Source organism: Microtus oregoni, unplaced genomic scaffold (assembly GCF_018167655.1).
Source record: "Microtus oregoni isolate MIOR12 unplaced genomic scaffold, Mior012 000047F_ref0000412, whole genome shotgun sequence".
In the NCBI taxonomy this organism is placed as follows: domain Eukaryota; kingdom Metazoa; phylum Chordata; class Mammalia; order Rodentia; family Cricetidae; genus Microtus; species Microtus oregoni.
Window position 1 is genome coordinate 10,818,189 of NW_024543221.1, and position 27,500 is coordinate 10,845,688.

General features: G+C 43.6%; 1 protein-coding gene across 1 annotated transcript; it reads left to right on the forward strand.

The window, feature by feature from the left end:
• Nucleotides 1-23,395: 23,395 nt before the first annotated feature.
• Nucleotides 23,396-26,470, forward strand: LOC121435893 (putative ATP-dependent RNA helicase Pl10). The gene has a single exon (XM_041635450.1). It carries the CDS (start codon nt 23,426-23,428, stop codon nt 25,448-25,450), a length of 2,025 nt encoding a protein of 674 aa, XP_041491384.1. The 5' UTR covers nt 23,396-23,425; the 3' UTR covers nt 25,451-26,470.
• Nucleotides 26,471-27,500: the final 1,030 nt, after the last annotated feature.

The window sequence follows — 27,500 nt, forward strand, 5'->3', positions numbered from 1 at the left end:
TCAGATCGTCTCAGCCAGACCTCTCGTTAATCAAAGAAATAATAAGCCTTCAGACAGGTAGTGACTTACACAGCCACCGCACTCAGTTCAGCGCCCAGTCCTGTGTCAGTGCTCAGAATAAAAAGATGAATGAGAGACAGCTTCATCCGACAATGAGCTAGGAATTTAGTCAAGGTGTCAGATATATTTAATGAGTGAATCACAGCTCTGTATTTGGGGAAAGAAGATCGTCATGACAATCATGCTGTACCATATATTTTCTGACACTGCCACAAAGCAGAAGACAAATCCCACGGAGAGAGACAGCTATAGAGAATCTTGAAATGCCACCACGTACATTAATTTCCTACGAATTTAAAATCTAAAAGAGACGCCCCATAAAGATAACTTAAATCAACCAAGATAAGTTAAATCAAATTGCATTTACATTGGTTGACTGTTGTTGTTTGTTATTACGCACTGGAGAATGACCTTGATCTTCTCACAAGTTCCACTTCCTGAGTCCTGGGATTTCAGGCTTACAGCATTATACTCAAGCAGTGCTGGGGATGGAACCCAGGGCTTCATGAAAATTAGGCAAAGGCTGTACCCACCCAGGTACTTCCCATCTGCCACCACCACATAGGCTTTTGTTTGTTTGTTTTTTGCTATGAGCATCCCCATTGTTATGTAAATATAAAATTAAGCAGATTAAGCAAATATGTAATATTTTATTTAACCATTGCTTTCTTGTTTTGAGAATAATAAGAAAATGTTCCTTAATTGTGCCCAGATTGTCAAATTCTAGTCCATCTAGTCTTTATTTTGCAAGAGAGATCATAAACAAAAATCTCTATGATCTTTCTGGGATCCTGAAGCTTTTTGATGCAGCCAGTGGCAGACTGTTTTCCAGAGTGGATTAGAGGATTGTTGGTATACTCAGTCCTGGGTGAGGACCACTCCTTTCCATATTCAGACACAGACACTGGACCATGTGCGTTCAAATCAATTCTCTATTTAAAGAATTTCTTGCTTTGGCGCCTCCTACTTAAAGATCTGCTATATTTATTTGTCACAAAGCAATCTGTGGATATATAACACATTATTGTTTGTTCCTTTTATTGAAAATGGATTTTTTTTTTGGCCTGGTGGTGGTGGTGCACGCCTTTAATCCCAACAGTCAGAAGGCAGAGGCAGGTGGATCTCTGTGAGTTTGAGGCCAACCTGGTCTACAAGAGCTAGTTTCAAGACAGGCTCTGAAGCTACAGAGAAACCCTGTCTTTATTAAAAAGAAAATGGATTTTTTTCTCATATATCCTGGTTACAGTTTCTCCTCTCAGTTCCTCTCCACCTTCCCTCCCATCTGGATCCACTCCCTTTATGTCTCTCATTAAAAACAACAACAAAAAACAGGCTTCTAATGGATAATAATAAAATACAACAAAATAAAGTCAGATAAAACAAACACTAACAAATCAGAGTTGGACAAGACAGACAAACAGAAGAAAAAGAGCCCAAGAGAAGGCACAGAAACCAGAGTTCCACTGGTTCACACCCTTGAGAGTCACATGAAGACACTAAACTGGACATCATAACATCCACATGGAGGACCAGGCGCAGACCCGCGCTGGTCATGTGCTTGATGCTCAGTCTCTGTGAGTTCAGGTGAGCTTTGCTCAGTCGATTGAGGGGGCTTTGTTCTTCTGGTGTCCTCCATCTCTTTTCTTCCACGGGGTTCCCTGAGCCTTGAGGGAAGGAATTTAATGAAGACATTCCATTCAGGGATTTATTGTTAATAACGTAAGCTATCCTAATTATCTTCCATAAACTATTATCAGAATTCCATATATTTTAGCCTAAATGAAGCACAACCTATGGCCACTGAAAGGGAGAAGGCAATTCATGATCAGGTAAGATCTGCATGCTACAAGGTGCTGATCACCAAGTCCTATAAGACCGTAAGGAATGAAGTTGATGCAGTTAAAAGCGAGCTAGTATTTGCTGAGTGGTGCATCTAGTTCTACCTTTTGTCCTGTCAAGCTAAGTCTGCAACAACTCGTATGTTATCTTCTCTAACGAACAGGATCCTGAATTAAATGCTTGGCAGGAACAATAGCTTCCTTTTTCACAGTGCCTAAAGAAGATGTTTACAAAAGCTCGAATGCTTGATTTCTTTTACTTTGAACATTTTTCAAAAATATATGGGTCAGAGAGGGAAGCTGGGCTCTAACATCCAGGGTCATCCTGAACATGACTCACGTCGAGTTTATTTATCAAGAGTGGTTGAGAACGCTGTGGAGTAAGCTTTCTCAGAGCTAACAGCTCCACGTCTGAGCTGGCTTTAAACTCACTTTTGGCAACAGGACTCAAGAATCCTCCCAAGTAAACCTTAAAAATACTTGTAAGAGAAAGCCCATTGAGCGCCATTTGCCACTGGCCTGCTCTCTGCGCATTTGGCATCTGTGTAGAAGATAAACAGAATCACAGTCTCAGAGCAAAGGGACTAAATGAGATGAGAGGGTGGTGGACTTCGGGTTCCATTTATCCTGCTTAAGCAATGAAGGAAAAGGTAAACTTCATTTTCCTAGTGGGCCTTGACAATTCAGACTGCTGATACAATCTCACAGTCTGGGAGACTAAAAGAGCAAATGTTTATTTCTCACGGTTGAGGAGAAACTCAGGGTGCCAGCAGGAACAGGCCTTGGTGAGCACCCACTCCCCGGCTGACAGGATGCCACTGCTTTCCCCCTGTATCCTAGATGATGAGGGTCGAGAGCTCTGGAGTCGTCTTCCCTTGTGGATCCCACCTGAACCCCACCTCCTAATGACATCACATCGAGGGTTTGGGATTTAATGTGGTTACTTTTACCCGGGGAGTCTGTCTCTACTGCCATGTATTGAAGGCAACCACAGGCCAAAGGAACCGCTCCACCCAAGTCTGACTTGTTGAACCCATGAATTTTCTGGGGTTACTTACAGGAGTGTGGATGAGGGGCTAACCATGCTTCTGTGCTTTTTGACACATGACCTCTCTCATGTAGCTCAGGCTGGCCTCAAACAGGGTATCTTCCGAAGTGCATGCACCACCAGACCCAGTCAAACGATCTTCAGCTGGATACCCTCCTCATGCCCTTCATGACTGGCACAAAACCCAAAGGAACTGGGCATTTTCCCAGCTTGCCCCCCCACCCCCTCCGGCAGCTACTGTTTGACTTTCAGTAAAGAGGAAAATCTAGACTGCTGTCTCCTGGTGCTTTTCGCCGTCTCTTACAAACATGTCTTCTGCCCTATGTCTGTGCCCACAGGTGATGCTTAGTGGCTTGTAACAGAGCTCCCTCCTGCAACACTTCCCTGGGCTCCTTTCTTTGCATGTAAAGTTCCTCTCTCTCTCAAGTACATGAAGAAATGCAAGAAGGCAACATGTCACTGCTAGGCAAGCTAATCCCTGATCTTTTCCGTGTGCTTCTCTGGGGTTTGTTTGTAGCCTTGCTTGTCTGATGCCAAGAGATCTCCCCAGCAATCTGTTTTGCCCGAAGTGGCTGACAGTATCTCAGGGGACCTGGCTTAGTAAGATTGATTGGAACCTGCATCTTAGCCATTTCCTTGCAAGATGGCTACTAACTTAGCTCCTCCCCGCTTTCTTTTATCTCTCTCTTTCTCTTTTTTTCCCAGCCCCTAATGACGGTACATTTGTCTTGCTGAAGATGAAATGTTCGCCGCCAAGGATGAGCACTAGGGCTCAGATCTCTCGTTTCTTGGCAAGCTCACACACTTCACGCCAGCCCTCCTCGGCACTATTAATATTATATATAGATGCCCTTGTCACAGATTTACATTCCAAGATCCGAAATCAGCACGGGAGGGTGAGGCTGGCATGAGGAGGGGGTGGAGGCGAAAAGGCTGATTTATTGTGGGGGATGTTAGAGAGTAAAAAGGAGGTGATCAAATTTATATTAATGCCTTGACCTATATTCTTTGTAAAACTGCTTTTTGCCCATTTCAGCAGGGAGTGTTTTGTGGCCTAAACCAAGAAAAGGAATAGAAAGAAAAGGAAAATCCAAACATGGTAGTCATGCCATCCAAAGATTTTATTTCCCATAAAACTGTTCAAACCCTGGTGCATGTGGAGACAGATTGGTTCTGTGACTTGACTTTCCCCTCCCTTTTCATGGAGGCAAATAAAGGTTGAAAGTTTACATGGAATAGATTGAACCAACTCAACTAATTTTGTCTACCCTGGAGGCTGGAGAGATGGCGAGAGGTTAAGAACATCCACCGTTCCTGCAGAGGACCAGGTTCAGTTCCCAGCATCCACATGGTGGCTCACAACCATCCATAACTTCAGTTCCAGGGGAGCTGACACCTTCTGCAGGCACCGTACTACATGATACACATACATCCAGGCAGGCAAATACTCACACACATAAAATAAATCTAGAAAGAAATCGTCTATCCTGGTCTGACCTAATTTAACAAAACCTCTGAAGGCCCTATGGTGGGCTGGAACCATGTTGTTATTGGGAATTTCATTTTCAAGGTAGAGAAGAAGTAGAGTTGCTGCCTAAGATGCAAAAGTAACATTGATGTGGTCTTCACATGTAAAGCATGTGTTCTGAGGATGGGTCCTGGCTTTTCAAACAAAAGCGGAAGTAATCTGTCTTCAGCTTAATTTTCACTCTGTACCAAAGCAGTACGCAAAGGTCTACAACCTCTTTTCCTTTGTGTGTCTGTATCTTTATTATTGGTTCTGTGAGTTGTTTGTCAACTCTCTAAATTGGACTCCTGCCCGAAGGTCAATTCCAACTGTCCGGGATATGTCATCAGGGAAGTGGCAACTGCAGCGTCCCTGTCCTGGGCGTGAATGTTTGAATCTCTTGAGCCTTTCTTTGCCTTTCAGGGCACACAATTGAAACTGGTTGTTGGGGGTACCACCCAGATTCTGACTTGATTTTGCAATGAGATTAGAGTCCTGATATCACCTCTGTTTCTTCTCTTTCCTTCTCCTCCTCCACCCTGCTCCCCTCATATGGTTCACTATATAGCCCATGCTGGCCTTAGACTCCCAGTCGTCCTGTGCTCTGGGATTCCAAGGATGTACTACCATGCCTAGCTTGGCTCCTCCGTGTTGGACAGTTGACTTTTAGACACTTCAAGCTCATGCTTTCTGTGTGCATTCTCCTGGTACAGATGTGGTGCACACCCAAGGTACACACTCAGAACGACTGAGCCACAGGGACCCTTCCACAGATACTCCTGGAATGATGGGGAAAGCAGGGTTGTTTGATAAGGAAGGAGCAGTGTCCCTTTACCTTCAGCTCCCAGCTTCTGATAGAATGGCTGGTAACATTTCACAGTGACTCTGGAATCAAGAAGCTTGTCCCAGCCCCCCTGACACTCACTGGAAGCCTGGGCGCTAAGTGGTAATGTTATATTAAGGGCACTATTAGATTAAGCTGTCTTGGTCTAGTGGCTGCTCAGTGGGAGTTCCCCTGGTGATTCTAAAAGGCAGGCCACTAATGTTGGCATCTTAGCCCCCAGTTTTTGCTATAGGAACAAAAGTTGCTCATCTAAACTGTCCACAGTGGCAGTAATCTACTTACTCCACAAAATCGTTACAAATTAAGTCAATGGGTTTCAGGCAAAATGAGTTAAGAGTCAGTGGGGAAAACACTACGATTTTTCCTTGTTTATCAATGTTTTTCCTCCTGAATATGATCAAATCTGTTGTCTCTGGGATGACTATAGAATATTAGTAAATTCTTCTGGGTCTTTTATTTTAACAGCATTTGAACTCGTTTAAAACTTGTGAAAGTCTCAAGCTTGGAAGTTGTGGGTACACTCTGAGCCTGCCTTGATTCATCAAAACTGCAAAGTTTGTATCCCAAGTCTACAGGAGTTGCAGCATGCTAAGACGAAACAGACCCAGTCACAGGCTGCTCACCAAAGTAAGACCTTCTAAACCTTCTCTCTTCCTCCCTTCCTTCCTCCCTCCCTCCCTTCCTCCTTCTCTCTCTTCCTTCCTCCTACCCTCCCTTTCTTCCTTCCTTCCTTCCTCCCTCCCTTCCCTCCTTCCCTCCCTTCCTCCCTCCCTTCCCTCCCTTCCTCCCTCCCTTCCTTCCCTTTTTTGTGTCTTTCACATCATGCCTCCAGATCAGGTCACAGCCATCTCCCTCCCCACCCCAAAATAAAACAAAATAAAATTTAAGAGAAAAAGAGAGAGAGAGAAAAAAAGAAAGGGGCAGTCCCATCAGGGAAGCTGCAGTGTGAACAATGAGCCATGCAGTAAGGCCTTTATCCATGCATTTTCACATGCAGGCATTTATCAAAAAGAATCATTGGTCTGGCTCAAGGCCCCTGGTCTCAGCTGCACCATCAAAGCTAGGCCCTCACTGGGGTTTTTTTTTCTGGACGTCCCTGTTGCTGCCCTGTGTCATAGAGATCCTGTAGCCTTGGGTCCACAGGAATCCTGACCTCCCACCACCACTATCCTCCCCCATGCTCCAGTAGATTACAGATGGAGTGAATATTGGGGAGGGCCAACACATAACCCTGGTTCTGAAGAAACACCTTAAAAACACTATTCTTCCCCCCCCCCCACTTTTCCTCCCTCTTCTGCCCTACCCATGTGTGTCCATGTGTCTGTGTGTGTTTATGTACATTTGTATGGGTATGTATGCATGTGAAATTCAGGGGAAACCCTCAGGTGCTGTTTCTCAGGGACCATCCACCTTATTTTTTGAGACCAGAAGTCTTACTGACTGGAATTGGCAATGTAGACTAGAGTCATTGGCCAGAAAACTCATGGGTCCTTCTCTCCACACCTTCCCAGTCTGGGATTACAAGTTTATACAATTGTGCTGAGTTTGGGGGTGAAGGGAATGCCACAGTCATATATGGGGGCAGAGAACATCTATGGGAACTAGGTACTTTCCTTTTATTACGTAGTGGCCAGGGGTCAAACTTAGGTGGTCAAGTTTGGCAGCAGGTATTTTTCCCCAAAGAACTATCTTGCTGCCTCTGTTTAATGTTGACCAAGGTTTCTGTTCTGCCTGGTGCCACAGTAGTTCATCCCAAAGAAGTACACAGAGGTCTACTACATTAATTATAAACTGGTTGGCCTATTAGCTCAGGCTTCTTATTGACTCTTATAACTTATATTAGCCCATAATTCTTTTCTGTGTTAACCACGTGGCTTGGTACTTTTATCAATGAGGTATTCTCATCTTGCATCCTCCGTGTCTTGGTGACAACTGCAGACTATGTCTTTCCTCTTTCCAGAATTCTCCTGTTCCTGTTGTTCCACCTCTACTTCCTGCCTGGTCACCCTGCCTCTACTTCCTGCCTGGTGGCCCTGCCTATCCTTCATGCCTGACTACTGGCCAATCAGCATTTTATTAAAACAATACAATGTAAGTGGCAGGGAACAAGACCATTGTCCCACAGCAGCTTAACTTTTTAAATGTGGGTTCTGGGGATCCAGCTCAGGCCTTTTTGCTTGCAAAAAATCAAAAACACTTGATTGATTGAGCCATCTCCCCACCACAAGGAAACTATCTCAAGACTATGGGAGAACTCTATGAGCATCATTTTTTCCTTCTTGGTATCTGCTGGTCCACTGGCCATTCCCACTCACCTGATGTTTAACATAGCAGTGCATTATTTTGGGGGAGGCAGGACTATTGTGGGGAGATCTTGATATGTAAACTCAACTTCATGTTAGATATGTGAAGTTTACCCTAGAGTCTCAGTTTCTTCATTTCTAAGCTCCAGAACTTTCTTCATTAAAAGCCCAGAGGGTATTAAATGCTATTCAGAGCAGTGACATAATATATGAAGTTATAGTTTGCCAAAGGAGGTAGCTCTGAGGAGTAGAACAGTACAGAGCTCAGGGGCTGCTTCTCTGTCCTGGTTACATGGGTGTGTACTATACCCCATTGTTGGAGCCATTGTTTCTTCAATTCTTTTCACCAGTGAGACAATATTCAACATTCTATATGATATGCATATCAAAACAGACCTTATGGGTTGGCCATCGGGAGCTCCCACTTAGTCTGAAGAAATATGGCACGTGAATTCTGTCTTCATGAGCATGAAGTGAAGACCTCAATTGCTTCTTAAGACTTGGCATATGCACAATTGTCTGGAACAGAAAAGATACTATGTGGATATTGAAAAGAAAACATAGAAAACCATGATTAAAATGGCTGAGCAGGTCACCAAAATGAGGAATCTCCGTCCCAGTACCATGCTTTCAGTTCAGACTCATGAGTGTATCTTGTCCAGAAAAAGAACTCTCACCAAAAACAAAAATTAAGAAACAAAAACTTACAAATCAATGACTTTAAGACTAAAAAAAGTTACTATGTATGTGTTTTACGAGGGGATGGTCATCCTTCTCTCTGTGTATTCTTGGTATTTAACTCGTTATACCCATCTTTTTAATTATTTGAATTGGATTGAAAATAATGAATATCATAAATTGAAAATAGTTTTTAAAATGCATAGGTCATGCTAAATGCATCATTTGTCTTTCAAACAGAATGCTGAGGCTGGGGATGCATGCCAGTGGTAGAGCCCTTGTCTAACGTGGGTGATGCCCTTGGTTTACATCCCTGGAACCACCAAAAATTAAACACAAACTGGAAGGGCAGGAGAGACACTCGCATTTCATTAATGAGGCATGAATTTGGTTGTGCTTGGAACATCAAGTGATTATTGCTAATATAATTACAGGTAAGTTAATTTCCTTCAAGTTTTGTTCATAATTTTTATAAATGCCTTTTAATGTTTTAAATGCTAATTTTGTTAGGAAGTTGGTATGTTCAGGTTAGGGAATTAAACTGAATTACTTTCAATGCCCAGGATTCTTAATTGCCAATCATAGAAGTCTCTTCTTGCCCACTTTAAAATTTACCATAATTATAGGTCTATAACATGTTTATTTAGTTATTCAAGGCTTTTTGTGCCTTGAAATAAGCCATGGTGCAGGGACCATTTAAATTTGCAGCAAATGAAAACAGCTCCCCATGATCACAGATGCAACTTCCTGAATTATCTAGGACATTGCTTGGCACCCAGCGCAGGATGGAAATGTTTTCAAGGGGTCCCTTGCACTAAATGCTTCATTAATAAAGAAAGGTAAATGTTTCAATTGTAGCAGAATATTTGAAACCAAGGAAAATAAAAGAATTATCTGCCAATCTGCTTACCATTAGTGACTATAATTGTGTACTTACTGTGCTTTCAAAAAGCATGGGACAAATCACACTTGGTCATTCCTCTGTATCCTGCAAATTTAAGGTCAAGGTCAGGAAAGAAAAAGAGAAAAGAGAGACAAGAAGTTTTAACCTTTTGGTGATGGTTTCCTAAGAGAGGAGAAATCCTAACCATGCAGAGAACACAAATGCATGGATTCTCTCCCGCATCAAGAGCATTTGATCCCCAAAAATGCATGAAAAAAATGTGAGGAGATAGGGACTGAGGAAATTGTATAGTGACCTTGACCCTGGGGGTCCTCATTTGAACGTTTTTAGAGGCTAAATAAAATTCCAGGTAGCAATGAGGGAACAAGAGTGGGCATGGGACGGCAGGCATGGCCTTCAGGGCTGACCTAGAGACCAGGAGGCTCTTTTGAGGATCCGGCAGCTAGTTCCTGCTGACCTCAGCCAAAGGGAACTGGGCCTGTGTAGTGTAATTCATCTTGAAAGAAGAGAAGGAAACGTTGAGTGGGTAATTCTGTGTTTAAGGATGAGAGCTTGGTGCTGTGATCAAAACATGCTGGAGAATAGAGGAGTTGAACTAATGTCTAATAACCACAGTAGGGCTGAGAAACAGAGACTGGATAGAACCGGAGAACTAAAAACATGCTCCAGGAGAACCTGGTAAGAGATGAGGGAAAGAAGAAGGCTTAAGTAAACACAGTGAAAGTCAGACATTGTCATCTTGGGGTGGGAAGCCTACTAGAGTTGATAGGGTTTCAAGGGTAAGAAATCTTACTGTCTGTGTCTTTGCTGGAGAAGATGCCTGGGGTTGGCAGGGGATAGGATATATGAGGCCTATCAAGTGCCGTGTCCTGGCATGGCTTCAAGGACTAGGGGCAACAAGGGAATGAAGAAAAAACAAACACAGCCACATGAACACATGGAAAAGCTGGAATCAGGTAAACTGTGTTTATTATATACAGTTGAACAGACAGGTGGATTATTCCATACACCCGGGGTTTATAGTATACAGCTGGATCAATGGGACAGGCTTAGGTAATCTCAGCAGGACCCATTTCTGTAGAGGAACAGTCTTTAGGCTGTAAATATCCAGGAGGAAGCAATGGTCGACATTTGCTGCACAAAAACACTGAAGAAGGCTTTGCCATTCTCTCTCTGAGACTCGTGGGCCAAGGATTAAGGGGGTTGCCATTTTCCCATATGTCTGAGGCTAAGGTCCTTGATATGGCCATATGCATGTCAACAACACACATTGCTCAGGACTTCATGCTCCTGGGTTTCATGCTCCTCTACTCTATATGATTAGGAACTCACTGTTGCTAATTCTTCTTTATAACATGATACAAATGAATAGTTCTACAGAATGAATAGAGCTCCACTTGCTTTCACAACTTAAAACACTAATAAGACATGCTGATAATGCTTCTTGTTCTTGTATAGCACTATAATATGCATTCGGACACTTTTTTCCTTTTGTATACCAGGATAATATGGTGGGATGTTAATATTCTTGCATGACAGCATCATACATTGGCATATTATTATCTTCATATATAATAGCAGTAGGAGGTGTATGTCATATGGTAGGCAGTGTGTCTCCCATGTTACCCACATCACAGCCAACACAGCAGTGTTTTCAGCTCTCTGAGAACAGAATCTCAGTCTTGTTTACCTTTGCACCATGTGTGTGTGTGCATGTGTGCACGCGCCCGCATGCACATGTGTATATACCAGGCATGTATGGGTGCCAAAGGAGAAGGAAATGCCACGTTTCTTAAATATGTGCATGGTAAGACTGTGTCTTGCTTCTCCTGAATTAAACCTGTGGACGTAGCAGTGGGAAGTGAGAACTCAGCCCTTTTCTTTAGCATGGAGTGGGGTGGGAACACGAAAAGCCATGAGAATAGGTGCTGAGGATTTGACACCCTGGAATGTCATTCCTGGAGGCATGGTGCAAGGTCTCATGGAGCACCTAATTCAAGAACTGGCATACTGGCATTTTCCTCCTCAGTGCTGGGCAGAGTGTGCACGAGAGTAGTTTTGATCCTTCGTGGCGTCTGGGAGAAGATAAATGCTTATTTGCTAAATATTTCTTATAAAATTAGTTCTTCAGTCTTGTTCTTTGTATTGCCACGGCCTGCAAAACATGATTTAAAATTCCAGTCTCATGTGACTAGTTCCAAAGTACAGTTTTGATTAATCAGAGAATTGGTTTAATCATTTGTTGTAAGGAATAATAAATTACCACAGCTGAGGAGGACTCCCCAGCTCTCTTGAACTAGACCTGCTTTTAAATATTTGACATACTATGCCATGTTAGCATGTTTAGATAGGGCTGAATTATGTGTAAGACCTGGAATGAAAACACACAGTATGGAGATTAAGAAGCAGGAAAACATATAAACCACATTAGGTTGCTATTGTTTTAGCCAATGAAAGAAAAGTCAAATGTAGGATAGTGAGAAAATGCCAGAAGACTAGACCTAGAGGGGACAAAACTGTACCTGGATTCTCCTGCACCTTCATGGGGAAACACTGTTATATAAAGCTCAAAGTGAATTACATCAAGTTCACGCATCTCTGGGCTCTGAACCCCTCAGGGCCAGCGTGTTCCTTTATACCTACCCTCTAGGAAGAACCACAGCCAACTATTCTCTCATTCATACCATGATAAAAATTGCCGTGGTTTTAAATTTTTGAGTGTGTGTGTGTGTGGTGTAAGCACACTGCAGGGGAAGCAGGGGTAACTATACCCACTCATGCACATACATGGAGTTCCGATAAAGATGATGCCTGGTTCCCGCTCTACCACTCTCTGGCTTCTGTCCCTAAGACAGAGTCTCCTCACTGAATATGGATCTAGACTAGCAGCCAGCAGCTCCCATGGGCCCTCCTATCTTTACCCTTTACAGCAGTGGGTTATAGGCTCACACAGTTGTTCCCAGTTTTTTATATGGGTGCTAGGGTTTTGAGCTCAGGTTCTTGTGCTTGTAGAACAAGAACTCAATCGCTGATCCACCTCCCAAATTCCCAGATTATAGTTCAGTCTTCAGTAGTACCAACTCTATATGAGACGGAAAAGAGGTAGGTGTCATGCCTCATCAAACAAGCTAAGATGCCGAGCAGAGGTGCCACCTCATGAAATATTTATTAGGTACCTGATGTTCTAAGTAACGAAGCTGCCAGAAGTAATAAAATACCATGCACTGAGGTTCCCAATCTTCCTCTCCACTTTTGGAGAACTGAGGCAGAAAGCTGGAGTTCCTTGGAATGTGAGGACAACAGCTTTACCCCAAAGCATTTCAACTGTCAGACTCCAGTGGCTTGCTGCAACAATGCACACCAAAGTGACATTAAAAATCATGGATCAATCCGGACATAGTGGTGCACACCTTTGGTTCCCAGCACTCAGGAGGCAGAGGCAGGCAAATCTCAGTTCGAGGCCAATCTGGTCTACAGAGCAAGTTACAGGACAGTCGGAGCTACGCAGTGAGACAGTGTACTGAAAACCAAAATAAACAACCAACCAAAGAACAACAAAAGTCATGGGTCATTCTGTATTTATTTCCTACAATGGATGGAGTTTGAAGAAGGAAAAGACAGGACACGGATACCTAGAGTAAGAAGTTCTCGGTCTCTAGTTCTATCCCAGACCTGAAGCAACTCGAGAACATTCCAGAAAAATCTTTGACCCACTTCTCATTAGCACACTGCCAAAAAAAAAAAAAACAAACCAAAACAACAACAACAAAAACCTAAGTCTTGCTGAATGGAAAATAGACAGAACTCATGGTTCTGAACTGGCCTGGGCTTCTAGGAGCAGACAGGAATAGGAATGGGGGGTGAGGATGGGGGAAGGGGACTTCTGGCCTTTAGTAATCAACCTTGGAGCCAGGCCTTCAAATCACTGACTTCTGACTTGCCTAGTTTCCTCCAGCACAAAGCACAGACATTATTGAAAGGCTAGCACAGTGACCGAATGAGGTGAAGAAATGAGGAAAAGGCTGTGTATAGACTGCCATTGCTCAAAGGAATGGACGGGCTTTTTTTAAAAAATTTATTTGTTATACTTTGTTACACAGGGGATCTGAATAAGAGTTATGAAATTAGAATTTAAAGGCGTCAGGAACTTTCAATGGGACAAAGCACCGTTTATTTCAGATCTTTTTGTTTGTTAGGGATTTATTGCATTTCAATGCTTCCTGCCCTCAAAGAAAATAGCCAAGGAAATAATTACCTTAGAAAATTCAAAAGGCTCTTGAATTCTTCCTTTTTTTTTTTCTTTTAAACTGATGGACATGAGAATTTCTTCCATGACCCCAGATGGAAATGTGTTCAGAACTTTAAAAACCACTTGAGAGAAATCCTTTTCAGAAACGCTTTCTCCCAGTGTTGTGTCCTTTTAGACATGGCAGCTGTTCCCCAGCACGGGGTAGAATTAAGTTTAAGCACTGTTAAATAGAAGGTAATCGTTAGGATATTTCTAAAACTATGACAAACATCCAGTGTTTTAATCAGACAATTTACCGATCGCTCTTCATTGCACTGCCAGTCATCAGCAGGATGGGTGACTCCTAGTCCTAGTCAGTCTATTGAGCACTTCCTCCTCCCTCCTCTGTGTCCCTCTCCCTTGCAACCCCAGCCCCTTATTTCTCGTTGGACCCTTCATCAGAGCCCATTAAGAAGGGTTTTAATCCAAGGAGATCAAGATGATCAAGAATAATTGAGCTTCCAATAACAGCAAAATCGTAAGAAATGTGGACAAAATGACTCTTTGCATCGCGGACTTGGTTTACTGGTGGGTAATTAATTCTGTACATATGCTGGGAACATCTGTTGCAGTGACCTGCCATCGGATCTGCGAAATGATTGCTGTGTGGTTTCCCCGCAGGTCATTAGAGGCGCTCAGAGAGGAAGGGAGGCTCCTTGGTTTTGTTTCTTCCTGCTGCCCCCAGCCCAGGTGACTTGAGCTCGGATCCATACCCCACCCCCAATGTGAACTTCTCACTGTGTGAGGCCCTCCTGGCTGCTCACTGTGTTACCAGCAAACCTCTCTGGCCACCTCCTGGTCTCTCCCAGTCAGGTGCAAATGCGGAGTTCAGAAGCAGCTGCCCAGGTAAGTGTGGGGAAGGGGAACTTAAGGAAGAATTGAGAAAGAACTGAAGTCCAGCTGGTCAGGGTCCAACACAAACCTGAGGAGAGACTCGGGGACACCCCAATGTAGCATGGGGTGTAGGGGAAGCTACCTCAGATATATGAAGGATCACCCCAAGAGACCTGGTCTTGACAGAAAGCAATGGCATAGGCCAGGGGAAGGCTTTGGTGGCATGAGGAAACGCCATTGTCTGGTACCCGGGATGTTCAAGTGCTGGGATGGGGAGGTTTGTGAAATGGCCAGTCCTTTTTCTAGTTTCTGTTTCTTTTAGAGGGAAGGACAGTGAATGGCCACTAGCTTGTTTAGCATATCCAATGCATGTCACACTCCTATGACCCTTATTTCTGACCTCTAAGTTCCCCATCCAGTGATTTATTTCATAAGTCATGAGCAAACAGGAAGTTGAAGACTGTGAGCTGACAGGGGTATTTGAATTGTTCATTGGTGTTTTTCTTTAGCTGTCACATTCTGATAAATCATTTCCATTTATTTGAATATGTCTCAATTCAACAATAGTCGCTGAGCTCTCACTGTGAGCAGTGGAAGTGCTTCGCTGATCTGTGGTTTCCTGTCATGGAGAAGTTTGCGTGACACTGTAGAGAGATACTCAAGTAGTCTTGGATGAGCAAAGTGTGAACACGGAACTCCGTGACAACCTTGAGATCTTCCATAAGAAATGACATTTGAGGAGGCAGGAGAGAGGGCTCAAGGGTTAAGAGCACTGACTGCTTTTCCAGAGGACCCAGGTTCAAATCCCAGCACCCATATGGCAGCTTACAACTTTCTGTAACTCCAAGATCTGACACCAATGTCTGGCATTACACAGACATACATGCAGGCAAAACACCAATGCATATAATATCTATCTCTCTCTCTCTCTATATATATATATACATAATATGTATAATATCTATGAAAATATGTGATGTGTATGTATGTATTTACATAATACATACATACACATATATACATACATTATATATATATATATATATATATATATATAGAGAGAGAGAGAGAGAGAGAGAGAGAGAGAGAGAACACTCGAGTCTTGAAGAATACATGTGACTTAGCTGAGAAGCAATGTGATTGGGAGCAGGGACTCACCCTGCCTAGGTTTATATTTATAGCTATGAGATCTGTTTTTGGCACCTGCCTTATAACTTAGTCAAATTCCAAAAGACTGCACTAGCAAAATGCTTAGAAAAATGCTTAGAATGTTTCCTAGTATGCTGTCAGGTTATAAAGTTGTCAGGACTAAGGAAAAATCTAAAGTGAGCCAAGGAGTGGCAAGCCGTGGTGTGTCTGAAATCAATGGTTAGTTCCAGGTCTGTTGTATGCAGTGTGCATATTAGCTGGCATTCTCTAGAAAGAGAACATGAAAAATTAGTCATGAAACTAAAAACCTTACTCTGCATGGGGATTTTCTTTCCCATAGAATTCTTTGCACTCAACTGTGACTGATGGAGTCTCTCTAGACTCATGCCAGCCCATCCCGAGGGATGCCACTTCTTGTTGGTTGTGAAGGTGACACCTCATGCCGCAGCCCGCTTCTGTTTGCTGTTCATGGTCTCGCCGATGTCTCTGTCATCAATCTTTATTGAGGAACATGGCTAGTCATGCATGTTTGTAGAGTTACGAATGGGGTTCATTGGGCTCTGTGACCTTTGGCCCTGACCTCCTGAGTCCCAGCAACAAAGCCCTGGCTTCATCCTCTTCCTACCCAATGGCCACCTCAAGGCTTGCATCTCACTCCAAACTACACACCTCCATGCCTTCCAGCATCTCAGTACTGGCATCAGCATCACTCACTACCCAACACACAAGTCTCCACGCCTTCCACCAACTAGACCAATATCCTCTAGACTGTAAACCCTGGGGATGGTCTTTAGGAAGCTTTGAATGACTGTCTAAAACAACTAAAAGCGAATGCAGCGAACTATGTAAGTCTGTGTAAGACAGCAAGACGATTGCTTGGCAGAATTGAAGATTAGGAAAAGAGGATAAGAAACTAAGAAAGAAAAATGTAAAGGACAGGATGATGATTGATACAGCATAGAGGAAAGATAAGGGGACATTTCAGGAAAAAGAATGTGGTGTCCAACACCAAGGCTATTCTGAGATCATGCTGGAGATTCTGAATTATGTGATAAAGTGTTCTGGGATGGCAGTCGTTTTAATAGAGCGGTGGAAGTAGAGGGTAACTTTGGAATGGTTAAGGGGTGAGCTGCTGTTTATGAAGCAGGAGGTGGAGTTGCTGATCATTCTAGAAGCCCCAGTGACTGGAAAGAGAAGCTCGGTACTGTGTGGCAGATCAGCACCGCCTGCCATCAGGGAATGGGGCTTGTCCATATACACGGAGGCTGACCGGGGAGTTCCTCCAGGAAAGAAGAATCAAGGAAGGGAGGAAGGGAAGAGAAACACAACTGGGAGAAGAAAGGCTTGGGTTAGTTGGGCCATGCCAGAAGGTTATAAATCAAGTGTGTTCAGAACCAAAAACAGTGGCATATCAAGAAAAAAGGGAGGACTTTTGTTCATTTGTTTGCCAAATTATATTTGGAATCTTCTCAAAGCACATCTACAAAACAAGATCAAAGAGATCTGTGGAGGTCATCTTTATCATCTAGCCATCCTCTACTGCCTATTTTGGGCTACTGTCTATAATGAATACTCAGAGACTTTGATGAAGGAAAACACACACATACTTCATATTACTGTAATAAAATGAAAATTGCAATAAATCAAGTGTTTTCTCTCTCTTGTTCTCATGTGTGTGTGTTCAGTTTAATCGTGTACCTTAATTTTAAAATGTTGCACTAGGGCCCAGCAAGATGTCTCAACATAAGGCCAACTAGACCTGAGGACCTGGTCCCTGATTTCCATTGCCAGGACCCACATGAGTGGAAAGAGAGAACTGACTTCAATCACGTTGCACAAATAAATGGTCCAAGGTGTGCACACACGCACAGATGTGTGTGCCTACCACATACACACACATCCCCCACATGAAAATAAAGGTAATTTAAATTTAAGAATTTGAAATACTTCAGTAATAGAGTGTTAACAATTGTGAGACTTCAGGAACCGTGTTTGTTTGCTGGTGGAAGGTTGTTATGCCAGAAAAGTGATGGTTACATCTCATGCACTGGAGTGTTTTTTCCTTATGGGATACCTTTGTTTAGTTCTTTGGGTATTTGTATAACTTAGGCAACAATCTCCAGGGACCCATACCTTAAATGTCTCTGTATTATATGTAGGATTATCTCTATATTATATATACACAATACTAAATCAGCGACATCCGTGAAGGACATTCCATAGATACTCTACTGGCTCTCTCTCTCTCTCTCTCTCTCTCTCTCTCTCTCTCTCTCTGTGTGTGTGTGTGTGTGTGTGTGTGTGTCTGTGTGTTTAAGCCCGCAGAAAATATGTACCTAGACATTTTGCATATAATTAGTCTATCAGGAATTTGAACAGTAACATAATAATGGGGGATGGTATGGAACTACATTATCAAATGCTTTGTTGCTATGGTTATTTATGCAAACTGTCAGTTGGCTCACTTAAGAATAAAGTTTTTTAAATCTTCATTTTTTCTTTGAAAGATTCCCTTACTTTGTGTGTCTGTATTGTAGGTGTGTGTGCCATGTGCACAGTGTCCCCAGAAGCCAGAAGGCATAGGGTACCCTGGAACTAGAGTTACAGGAGGTTGAGAGCATCCATATGGGTGCTGGGAACTGAACACAGGTCCTCTGCAAGAGAAGTACTCTTAACCACTGAGCTCTCTCCAGCCCCTAGATCTAAGTTTGTGAGACATCAATTTTTCTTGTAAAAATCCTTTCACAAATTCCCTCAATTTTTGAGTAGTCTCTAGTTTTTCTTCTTTTTTCTCTTAATATTTTAAATATTTAAAGATGGAGATGTGGTACGGTTTTAGCATGTTTAAAGACCTTGGGTTCACACACCAGCATTGAAAAACAATTTTTCTTTTTTGTTTTTGTTTTTCGAGACAGGGTTTCTCTGTAGCTTTGGAGCCTGTCCTGGCACTGGCTCTTGTAGACCAGGCTGGTCTAGAACTCACAGAGATCCTCCTGTCTCTGCCTCCCAAAAAACAATTTTTTAAACTACCTACTACTTATTCTGTTCTCTTCTTGCTTGAATTGTTTCTGAGAAGTCAGTTGTGAGATAAGAAAATAAGAATTTTTTACTTTGTTAGCCTGTATGAAAGACATGTTTTCTTTGGTTTTCTGTGGAGTGAAAATGATAGAGCTGGTACAGGGCTTCGTTTGTTTTGTTTTGTTGTTCTTTACTAGAAGCTGACTGCACTATGCAGCTGGACTTCCCCCAGGCTTTTGTATCTTCTTTCTAAATCCTTTAGTCACACTTTCTCATCCAGGGTGCTGTGCCACTTTCAGAGCGTCAACCATGAGAAGTAGCAGAAGAGAGCAAAACATGGGAAGACCCCAGAACGGAGTTCTAAGAAAATTAAGGCTGTTTCCCTTCCCAGAGTCCTCAGGGCATCCTAACAATAGATCTTTGGGGGATGCTGTCAGAGTAACTTCTATAATTCTCTTCCTGTGTTCTGTGGTCCTGAATTCAGCAGAAAATTGTGTTTTCCATTTTGTATAGAAACAAAGGAAGAAGAGTTGAATGAGGAAAACTGGATTATAAAAGGAGAATTATTCTGTCGTCCTGCTGTGCCTTCCGAACTCTTGGTACAGGAAGCGTCACACACACACACACACACACACACACACACCCTCTACAGATGTAGTTCTCATGATAAATCACTTTTTAATCAGTCATAATTTTGCATTAAGTGTTGAATAAGTGCCCTTTGTTTCATACTTAAGCTGTCAGTGGCGAACATCAGGAGGGCAGACTAGTGTCTATCATTAAGCGGGGAAAAATCAATACCATTTTTAATTAAAGGCAGGCACAGCCAGGCTTGGAGACAAGCAGATCTCCTTGTCAGGGCATCTCCCCTTTAAACTCTTTCCCAAGTTCAGAAGTTGAGAGACAGCCAAGTGTGGGGACAGACTGACTCAAGCGCAGCATTGTGGGTGGGGGTGGTCTAGATAGGCAAGGAAAGGAAGCAGACAAGAAGCACAGGCCATGTATATGCTTTGTACTTGGTCTGTCCTCGAGAGGTTCTGAAGACACAATCAAAGGTAGACCTGGCTGAGCACAGACCACAGACATCAACACTGACCTGTTCACAGTACGACAACAGACCTAGACATGGCCCTCACCAGCAGCACAGACCTGGACTTCACACTGGCCTCAGATGGAGCACAGACCACTCAGACAAAGTGGCTACTTTTTGCCGTGATAATGGTGACTCTAGATGCAGAAATGAGAGGGACACGGATGGTTTCAGTGATGAGTCCTATGCACGCCCCCAAAGTAATGGCCTAGACAAGAAGCCATCAAAGAGATCTCAGAAAGTGTGATGGAGATGCTGAAGCACAGAGCTCAATTTATGGCTTCTGGTGGGGGTGTGGGAGTAGCAGGACTCAGTTCTATTTAAGGTGCTGGCCACCAAGACTGCTCAGTGACTATACAGATAATACAAACAGGATTTTTTTTTCTTATCTTTATTTTACCCTTTTTTGGAGGGGGGGTAACAAGGGGAGGGGCAGACATGGAAGAACCGGGAAGTGAGTATGATTGGGGTGCATGATGTGAAATTCCCAGAGAATCAATAAAATGTTAGTTGGGGTGCAGGGAGGTAGATCCTGACTTACACTATGGAGGTGAGTTTTTCACTTGCAGATTAAGAATGAGTTAATAGAAAGTCAAACAGGCATTGTTGTCACTTTCAGTTTATTATGGTTTAGAATTCAGAACACGGCATGTTTTTATGATTCTTTTCAGATTATATTTTATAGCTTGGGTTTTTCTCATGCTGCAGAGTTAGAGTTCAGCAGGACAGAACTCGAGGTGTTTTACAACATGACAGACACGCCCCCCAACACCTCCATACAACCTAATGACAGACACGCCCCCAACACCTCCTTACAACCTAACGACAGACACGCCCCCCAACACCTCCATACTGAAGCAGAGGGGAGGGGCAGAACACGGGATTGTTGAGAGCTAATCCGGAAAGCATCTACCTAGAGTTCTACACTGATGTCGGCAAGTTCCGAACTTATTTGGAGGAAGATTTTTTTTTTCATAGTCACACTGACTTTTTAATACTTCTTACAACATGCTAATATGTCCAATTTAACAAATACTATTACAAAACATGTTTTGAGTTTTAATACCATACTTAATGTTACAAATGACTATAGAGTATATCCATAGTGAAATCTGGAGAAGTGGATTCACATTTTCTAATAATCTTTACATTTGTTTTTTTCTGACTTTTGTGAAGTTAAATTTATATACTTCCTGTTACTTAAATTAGTTATTAGTTATTTCTGGCATTTAAAAAATTAAAGAAGTGATCTTTATTTTTCTTCATTACTGGCTATGACACATTGGTCAAGATATTTATAAGGATGAGAAACTTTTCCATGTACTGTAACATTTGACATAAACATTAACAAGCAATTTTAATAGTATTAATGTGCTAATAAGGGTGATAATTTTGTTGGTAATTCATGTGGTCTTAAAAATTGATAAGATAGAATTTTATATATTATTTTTTACTGTTACTGAAGCCTAAATCAGAACAAAGTGCCACCAGTAACTATGACCCTGGAAGAGTTTTTAAAAATTTGATTTGGAACAATGTAAGGCAAATCGTTAATCAAATCTCTGATCATGACATGATCATGATCCTAGGGAGATCAGAAAGGCTAGGGGGAAAAGCCCTTTTAACTAGTGAAGGTCCATGGCACTAATATTAGTAAAAGTGCAAGGGCATTCAAAATGAAGTTACTCATCTAACCTCGTCAAAAGACCCTCTGGGGCCTCTCCCTGATTTTCAGGGTTACTGTAAACATGCTCCATTTTTAGTTGTTGCTATTTCCTTCCTATGCTGAAAAATTCTGACTAAATCTGGTTTGGTGACTTAGTAGTCCATGCTGGTGTCAGTTAAGATCTCTCTGTTCTCAGCAACTTTAAAAATACATTTTAAAATGGCATAAAGATAAAACAGGACCTAATAGTTCATGGAGTTCAGGGGTCCAAAGGTTAGGCAGATCCCAGACTTAATGGGGTCAAGGAATCACTTTTATTTTTTTGTCTAAGTTTTTTAAAAATATTTATTTATTATGTATACAATATTCTGTCTGTGTATATGCCTGCAGGCCAGAAGAGGGCACCAGACCCCATACAAATGGTTATGAGCCACCATGTGGTTGCTGGGAATTGAACTCAGGACCTTTGGAAGAGCAGGCAATACTCTTAACCTCTGAGCCATCTCTACAGCCCTTATCTAAATTTTTTTAATCTCTGCTTTCCTGAGGATACTGACTTCATCTTCAGTTGCCCATATAGAACTAAAAATCTTAAGAGAAACCATGATACCAAATATCTTCACCCACTCTCATCTATATGCCATACCTGATATTTATATATACTGTTTTTATCTAAATTCTAAAGCTTTTGTGAAATAAAAAAAAAGGACCCTATTTTAAATTAACACCTTTATATGGGCAGAAGCAAGATGTACAAAATCTACTACGAACTAAACCAATAATGAGCTCTTCCGTTGCGGTTGCTAAAACAGTTAAAATGTATGTGTATACATAGGTGCCTACTTTTTCATATGTGCACTGCTCGGATACAGTACTCACGCGTGCCAGCAGGGGACGCAGATCCCCCCTGGAACTAAGTTAACAGCCGTGGTGAGCCACCAGATGTGGATGCTGGAAAACTAACTCCTCTCCTCTTGCAAGAGCTGCAAGGGCTCGTCACTGCTGAGCCACCCTTCCAGTCCTTAAGCAGCTCTTACAAAAGTCAGCAGCACACATTTCAAACAAACCCTTCTTAGACCCGCAAGAGGACCCACGCTCAAATCCACATCTGTAAACACCGCTGGCCCCAAATCACCCATTTTGGAGTTATTGTTTCATTAACACACAAGCCCTCCCTCCTTGCCCCGGATTAAGCAGGATGCCCAGGGAACCCTCCACCTCCAGCTCCACTTCAGGGAGCCGCGGAGCAGGCTGCTAGAGCAGAGAGCAGGGCCCACGCTCCACGAACCAGGGCAGTGGCTTCCATGCTGTTTACTCTGCGGAATTCGTGCTTCCTTTACTCAACCTCACTCTCCCGCCTGGTGAACAGGTTCGAGCTCTCCGAGCATTCGGCCCTTCCAGGGTCTCACGGGAATCACATCCTTTACACCCCCCTGACCTCCCCCAACCCCAGCCCGGCCGCCAACTGCCCTTTCCGCCTTCCCCACCCCCACTCGGAACACTCTATTCAAGCAACCGTTTCCTGCGGCCCAAAATGGCCACTCCACGGGACACCTGTGGCCACGTGACCGGCTGCCCTCTTCATCTTAAGCCTCTTTCCGCCTAACTCCAGCGTCGGAGAAGCAAGAGCTTACTAAACCGGAGAAGTCCCGGAAACTAAGGGAAAAGGCGGCGCGCTGGAGAGAAAAGAAGGGCGAAGGATAAAAACAAAGGCCGCAGGGAGAAACCGGGGGCCAAGAGGCCTACAGACCATTTTCAGGCCTCACTGCTAGACGACAGAGTTCTCGCGAGATCTGGAGAACTTTTAAAAACTGGGTATCCGCAGAGCGCAAGGGAAGCCAAGACCACGCGAACCGGGCGCAGCCATCGATGTCCTGGGCTCTAGGCCGCCTCGGACCTCTACCTCCATTATGAACTCACCCGTGTGCTGTCCTGCCGCCGTCTGTCTGCGAGGGCACCGGGCCCGGTGACCGCGTCGTCCGGCATGGCACGCTAGGCCCGCCCAGGAAGTCTCGCGAGATTACCCATCAGCGGGGGGCCGGGAGCCATAGCGTTATCTGGAGCAGGACCTTGAGAGCGACGGGAGGCTCCGCGGCACCGGCTGCCTTCTCAGGGGGAACTAGCTCGCCCGGCAGGCACACCGTGCCGTTCTCCTCCTCCGCGAGGACCTCGACCCCAGTTCTCCGTACTCTTCAGGTATGAGTCATGTGGCAGAGGAAGATGAGCTCGGGCTGGACCAGCAGTTGGCTGGCCTAGACCTGAACTCTCCCGACGGCCAGAGCAGAGGAGGAGGAGCAGGGGGAGGAGGAGGAGGAGGAAACACAGCCAGCAAAGGGCGCTACATCCCTCCTCACCTGCGGAACAGGGAAGCCACGAAAGCGTCCTACGACAAGGACAGCTCACGGTGGAGTAAAGACAAGGATGCCTACAGCAGCTTCGGCTCCCGCAGCGACGCCAGAGCCAAGTCGGGTTTCTTCGGGGACCGTGGAAGCGGATCCAGGGGCAGGTTTGAGGATCGCGGGCGGAGTGATTATGAGGGCGTTGGCGGCGGCGGTGGTGGCCGTGGAGCGGGTAGAAGCGGCTTTAGCAAATTTGAACGGGGCGGGAACAGTCGCTGGTGTGACAAGGCCGATGAAGACGACTGGTCTAAACCGCTCCCGCCAAGCGAACGCTTGGAGCAGGAACTCTTTTCTGGAGGCAATACTGGGATTAACTTTGAGAAGTATGATGACATTCCGGTGGAGGCGACAGGGAACAACTGCCCTCCACATATCGAAAGTTTCAGCGATGTTGAGATGGGAGAAATTATTATGGGAAACATCGAGCTCACTCGTTATACCCGCCCAACTCCGGTGCAAAAGCATGCTATTCCTATTATCAAGGAGAAAAGAGACTTGATGGCGTGTGCACAGACAGGGTCTGGGAAAACGGCAGCTTTTCTTTTACCAATCTTGAGTCAGATCTATACCGATGGTCCAGGCGAGGCACTGAGGGCCATGAAGGAGAATGGGAAGTATGGGCGTCGCAAACAGTATCCAATCTCCTTGGTCCTAGCTCCAACCAGAGAATTGGCTGTGCAGATCTATGAGGAGGCCAGGAAGTTCTCCTACCGCTCTCGAGTTCGTCCTTGTGTGGTGTATGGTGGCGCTGATATTGGTCAGCAGATTCGAGACTTGGAACGTGGATGCCACTTACTGGTAGCCACTCCAGGACGGCTAGTGGATATGATGGAGAGAGGAAAGATCGGACTAGACTTCTGCAAATACTTGGTGTTAGATGAAGCAGATCGGATGTTGGACATGGGCTTTGAGCCTCAGATACGAAGAATAGTTGAGCAAGACACCATGCCTCCAAAAGGTGTCCGCCATACTATGATGTTTAGCGCTACTTTCCCTAAGGAAATACAGATGCTGGCTCGTGATTTCTTGGATGAATATATCTTTTTGGCCGTAGGAAGAGTTGGGTCTACTTCTGAGAACATCACACAGAAAGTCGTGTGGGTGGAAGAAGCAGACAAGCGGTCATTTCTGCTTGACCTCTTGAATGCAACAGGAAAGGATTCCCTGATATTGGTGTTTGTGGAGACCAAAAAGGGTGCAGATTCTCTGGAGGATTTCTTATACCATGAAGGATATGCTTGTACCAGTATCCATGGAGACCGATCTCAGCGAGATAGGGAAGAGGCCCTTCACCAATTCAGGTCAGGAAAAAGTCCTATTCTTGTGGCTACAGCAGTAGCAGCAAGAGGACTGGATATATCCAACGTGAAACATGTCATCAATTTTGACTTGCCTAGTGACATCGAAGAATATGTGCATCGCATTGGCCGTACAGGTCGTGTTGGAAACCTTGGCCTTGCCACCTCGTTCTTCAATGAGAGAAACATAAATATCACCAAAGATTTATTGGATCTTCTTGTTGAAGCAAAGCAAGAAGTGCCGTCTTGGCTAGAAAACATGGCTTTTGAACACCATTACAAGGGTGGCAGTCGTGGGCGGTCTAAGAGCAGATTTAGTGGAGGATTTGGTGCCAGAGACTATCGACAAAGTAGTGGCGCCAGCAGTTCCAGCTTCAGCAGCAGCCGGGCTAGCAACAGCCGCAGTGGTGGAGGTAGTCACAGCAGCAGCAGAGGGTTTGGTGGAGGTAGTTATGGAGGCTTTTACAGCAGTGATGGCTATGGAGGAAATTATAGCTCCCAGGGGGTTGACTGGTGGGGTAACTGAGCCTGCCTTGCCATAAGTCACTCTACCAAAAAATACAGAACCACATGTAATTTAGCCTGACTATACATTGTATAGTTTCAAGAACTCACAGCACATTGCCTCCTGTGATTCCTCACTGGAAACTTTTCAGGGAGCTAAAAGTCACAAGAAAAGATGAAAGGAACAATCCAGAAGCCCCATTCAGAAGGCAGCTTGAAGACCTGATTGGAGTTTGGGTTAACTCTCATCCTACTCTGCGTTTGTGACTTCATGACTCAGGATCATTTGTTTGTTAATGTACTGTACCTTTAACTTTAGACAGCTATTATTCTGATGTCCCGTTGGCTCAGTAATGCTTAAGATACCAAATTGTTTTAACAAAGTAAAATTTCTGAACTTGGGCTAAGAAAACAAAGGAAAGGGACAGGTATTTGTTATGGGAATGGGACTGTCCTCGGCAGTGCTCATTAGGTACTCCTAAGGAAGGCAGGGATGGGGCCTAGGATGAAGGGTGGCATTTTGGAAATGTATAAATTACAGCCCAGTGGTTCAAGAGCAGTTACAGTTGAAATATCTGTTTAAGTGTATGATTCTGGTTGCTAAACTTAGCACGAGCAGGAAAAGCAGTACTGTTTTCCCTTCCCTGTGTACTTTAAATACTCCTTTGTTAGTCGTCTCAGTGACATGTAGTGGCAGCCTTTGGGTCACTGGTCAGCATTCATGCTCAGGGCCATGATGCAGAGGATATGAACAGCTCTGAATAAATGGTAGCAGGAAACTGTAGAAGAAATGGTCTATATTCTTAGATTCAAGCAGGTTTTGAAAAGCCGTGAATATTAAGTAATTAGAGAATCACTTTGCCTTATGGTAGGAGGTGTGAAGATAGACAAGAATGGGATATTTGACATTAAAGAACACAGAGAAATAGTTCCTCAGTTTGAGCAGGCATTTATGGAATGTGTAATGATGGACCAGCAAACAAACTCATGCCTGTTCTCATTTCTACCCATTTGTTGTAGAACTTCATCAATAAACCACTACATCTCACATGGGATCATGTTTTTTGTTTTGTTTTGAGATTATAGGCCCTCATGTTGCCCAGGGTAGTCTCTAACTCATTAGGTATCTGAAACTGGCCTTGATCTTGTTCCTTCTACCTCCCAAGTGCACACCCCACCATACCTGGCAGGATCATGAATTTTTAAATCACATTGCTTATATAGACTGTTCTCACAATATTTTTTCATGTCCTGTATGTACTCGGACACCCTGCCTATCAGAGTACTGTCTCCAGAATAGTTAGGTAATAATTAGTTGAATGTTATGGAATAGTACCTACCTACCATCACTGACCAATGAGTGGGTTAGGTAGTTTACATAAGGCCAGAAACACATATAGCTGTATATATATATATATATATGTGTGTGTGTGTGTGTGTGTGCGCGTGCTATGTACATGTATATTTAGGTGGATATGCTGTCGATTGATTCATAAATGTCCTATAAGAAAAAAAATTATCATATCCAATCCATTATTTTACACATGGTCCAACCCAAGAATTCTAAATAATATCGACCCTCAAATTATAAATGCTTTTGAAACTATCAAGAATTCTTGGTGACCTCCATCAATGCTAACCCTGCTTGTCCACAGAATCCTCCACTCTTCAAAGCCTTATGTCCCCCGACTTGACTTCTTTCCATATCTCTGTGCTATAACTTCCCTGAGTTCCACTCACGACCTTATTCATGTACTATCACAACAAGGCCTGGTCAAAGATCGTTTTTCTCCATGAAGCTAGCTTCAAAAGTTGTAGGCCCAACAGTCATGAGAAATAATTATACTTGCCATTTATGCCCGCTATCTTGAGATCAGTTATGTAAATGTTGACATTCTTTGTCTTAAATTTGTAAGTTTCTTCTTTTTTATATACCATGTTTTTTTTCCCAGTTACCCTTTACAGTTGCATGACGTTCATAGTCTGTGTGGATTGAATGGAATTTCAGAGAGGCTTTTCCCCCAGATGTTCTATAATTATCCTGGTGGAGTGTGGTAAAACATGTGAAGATA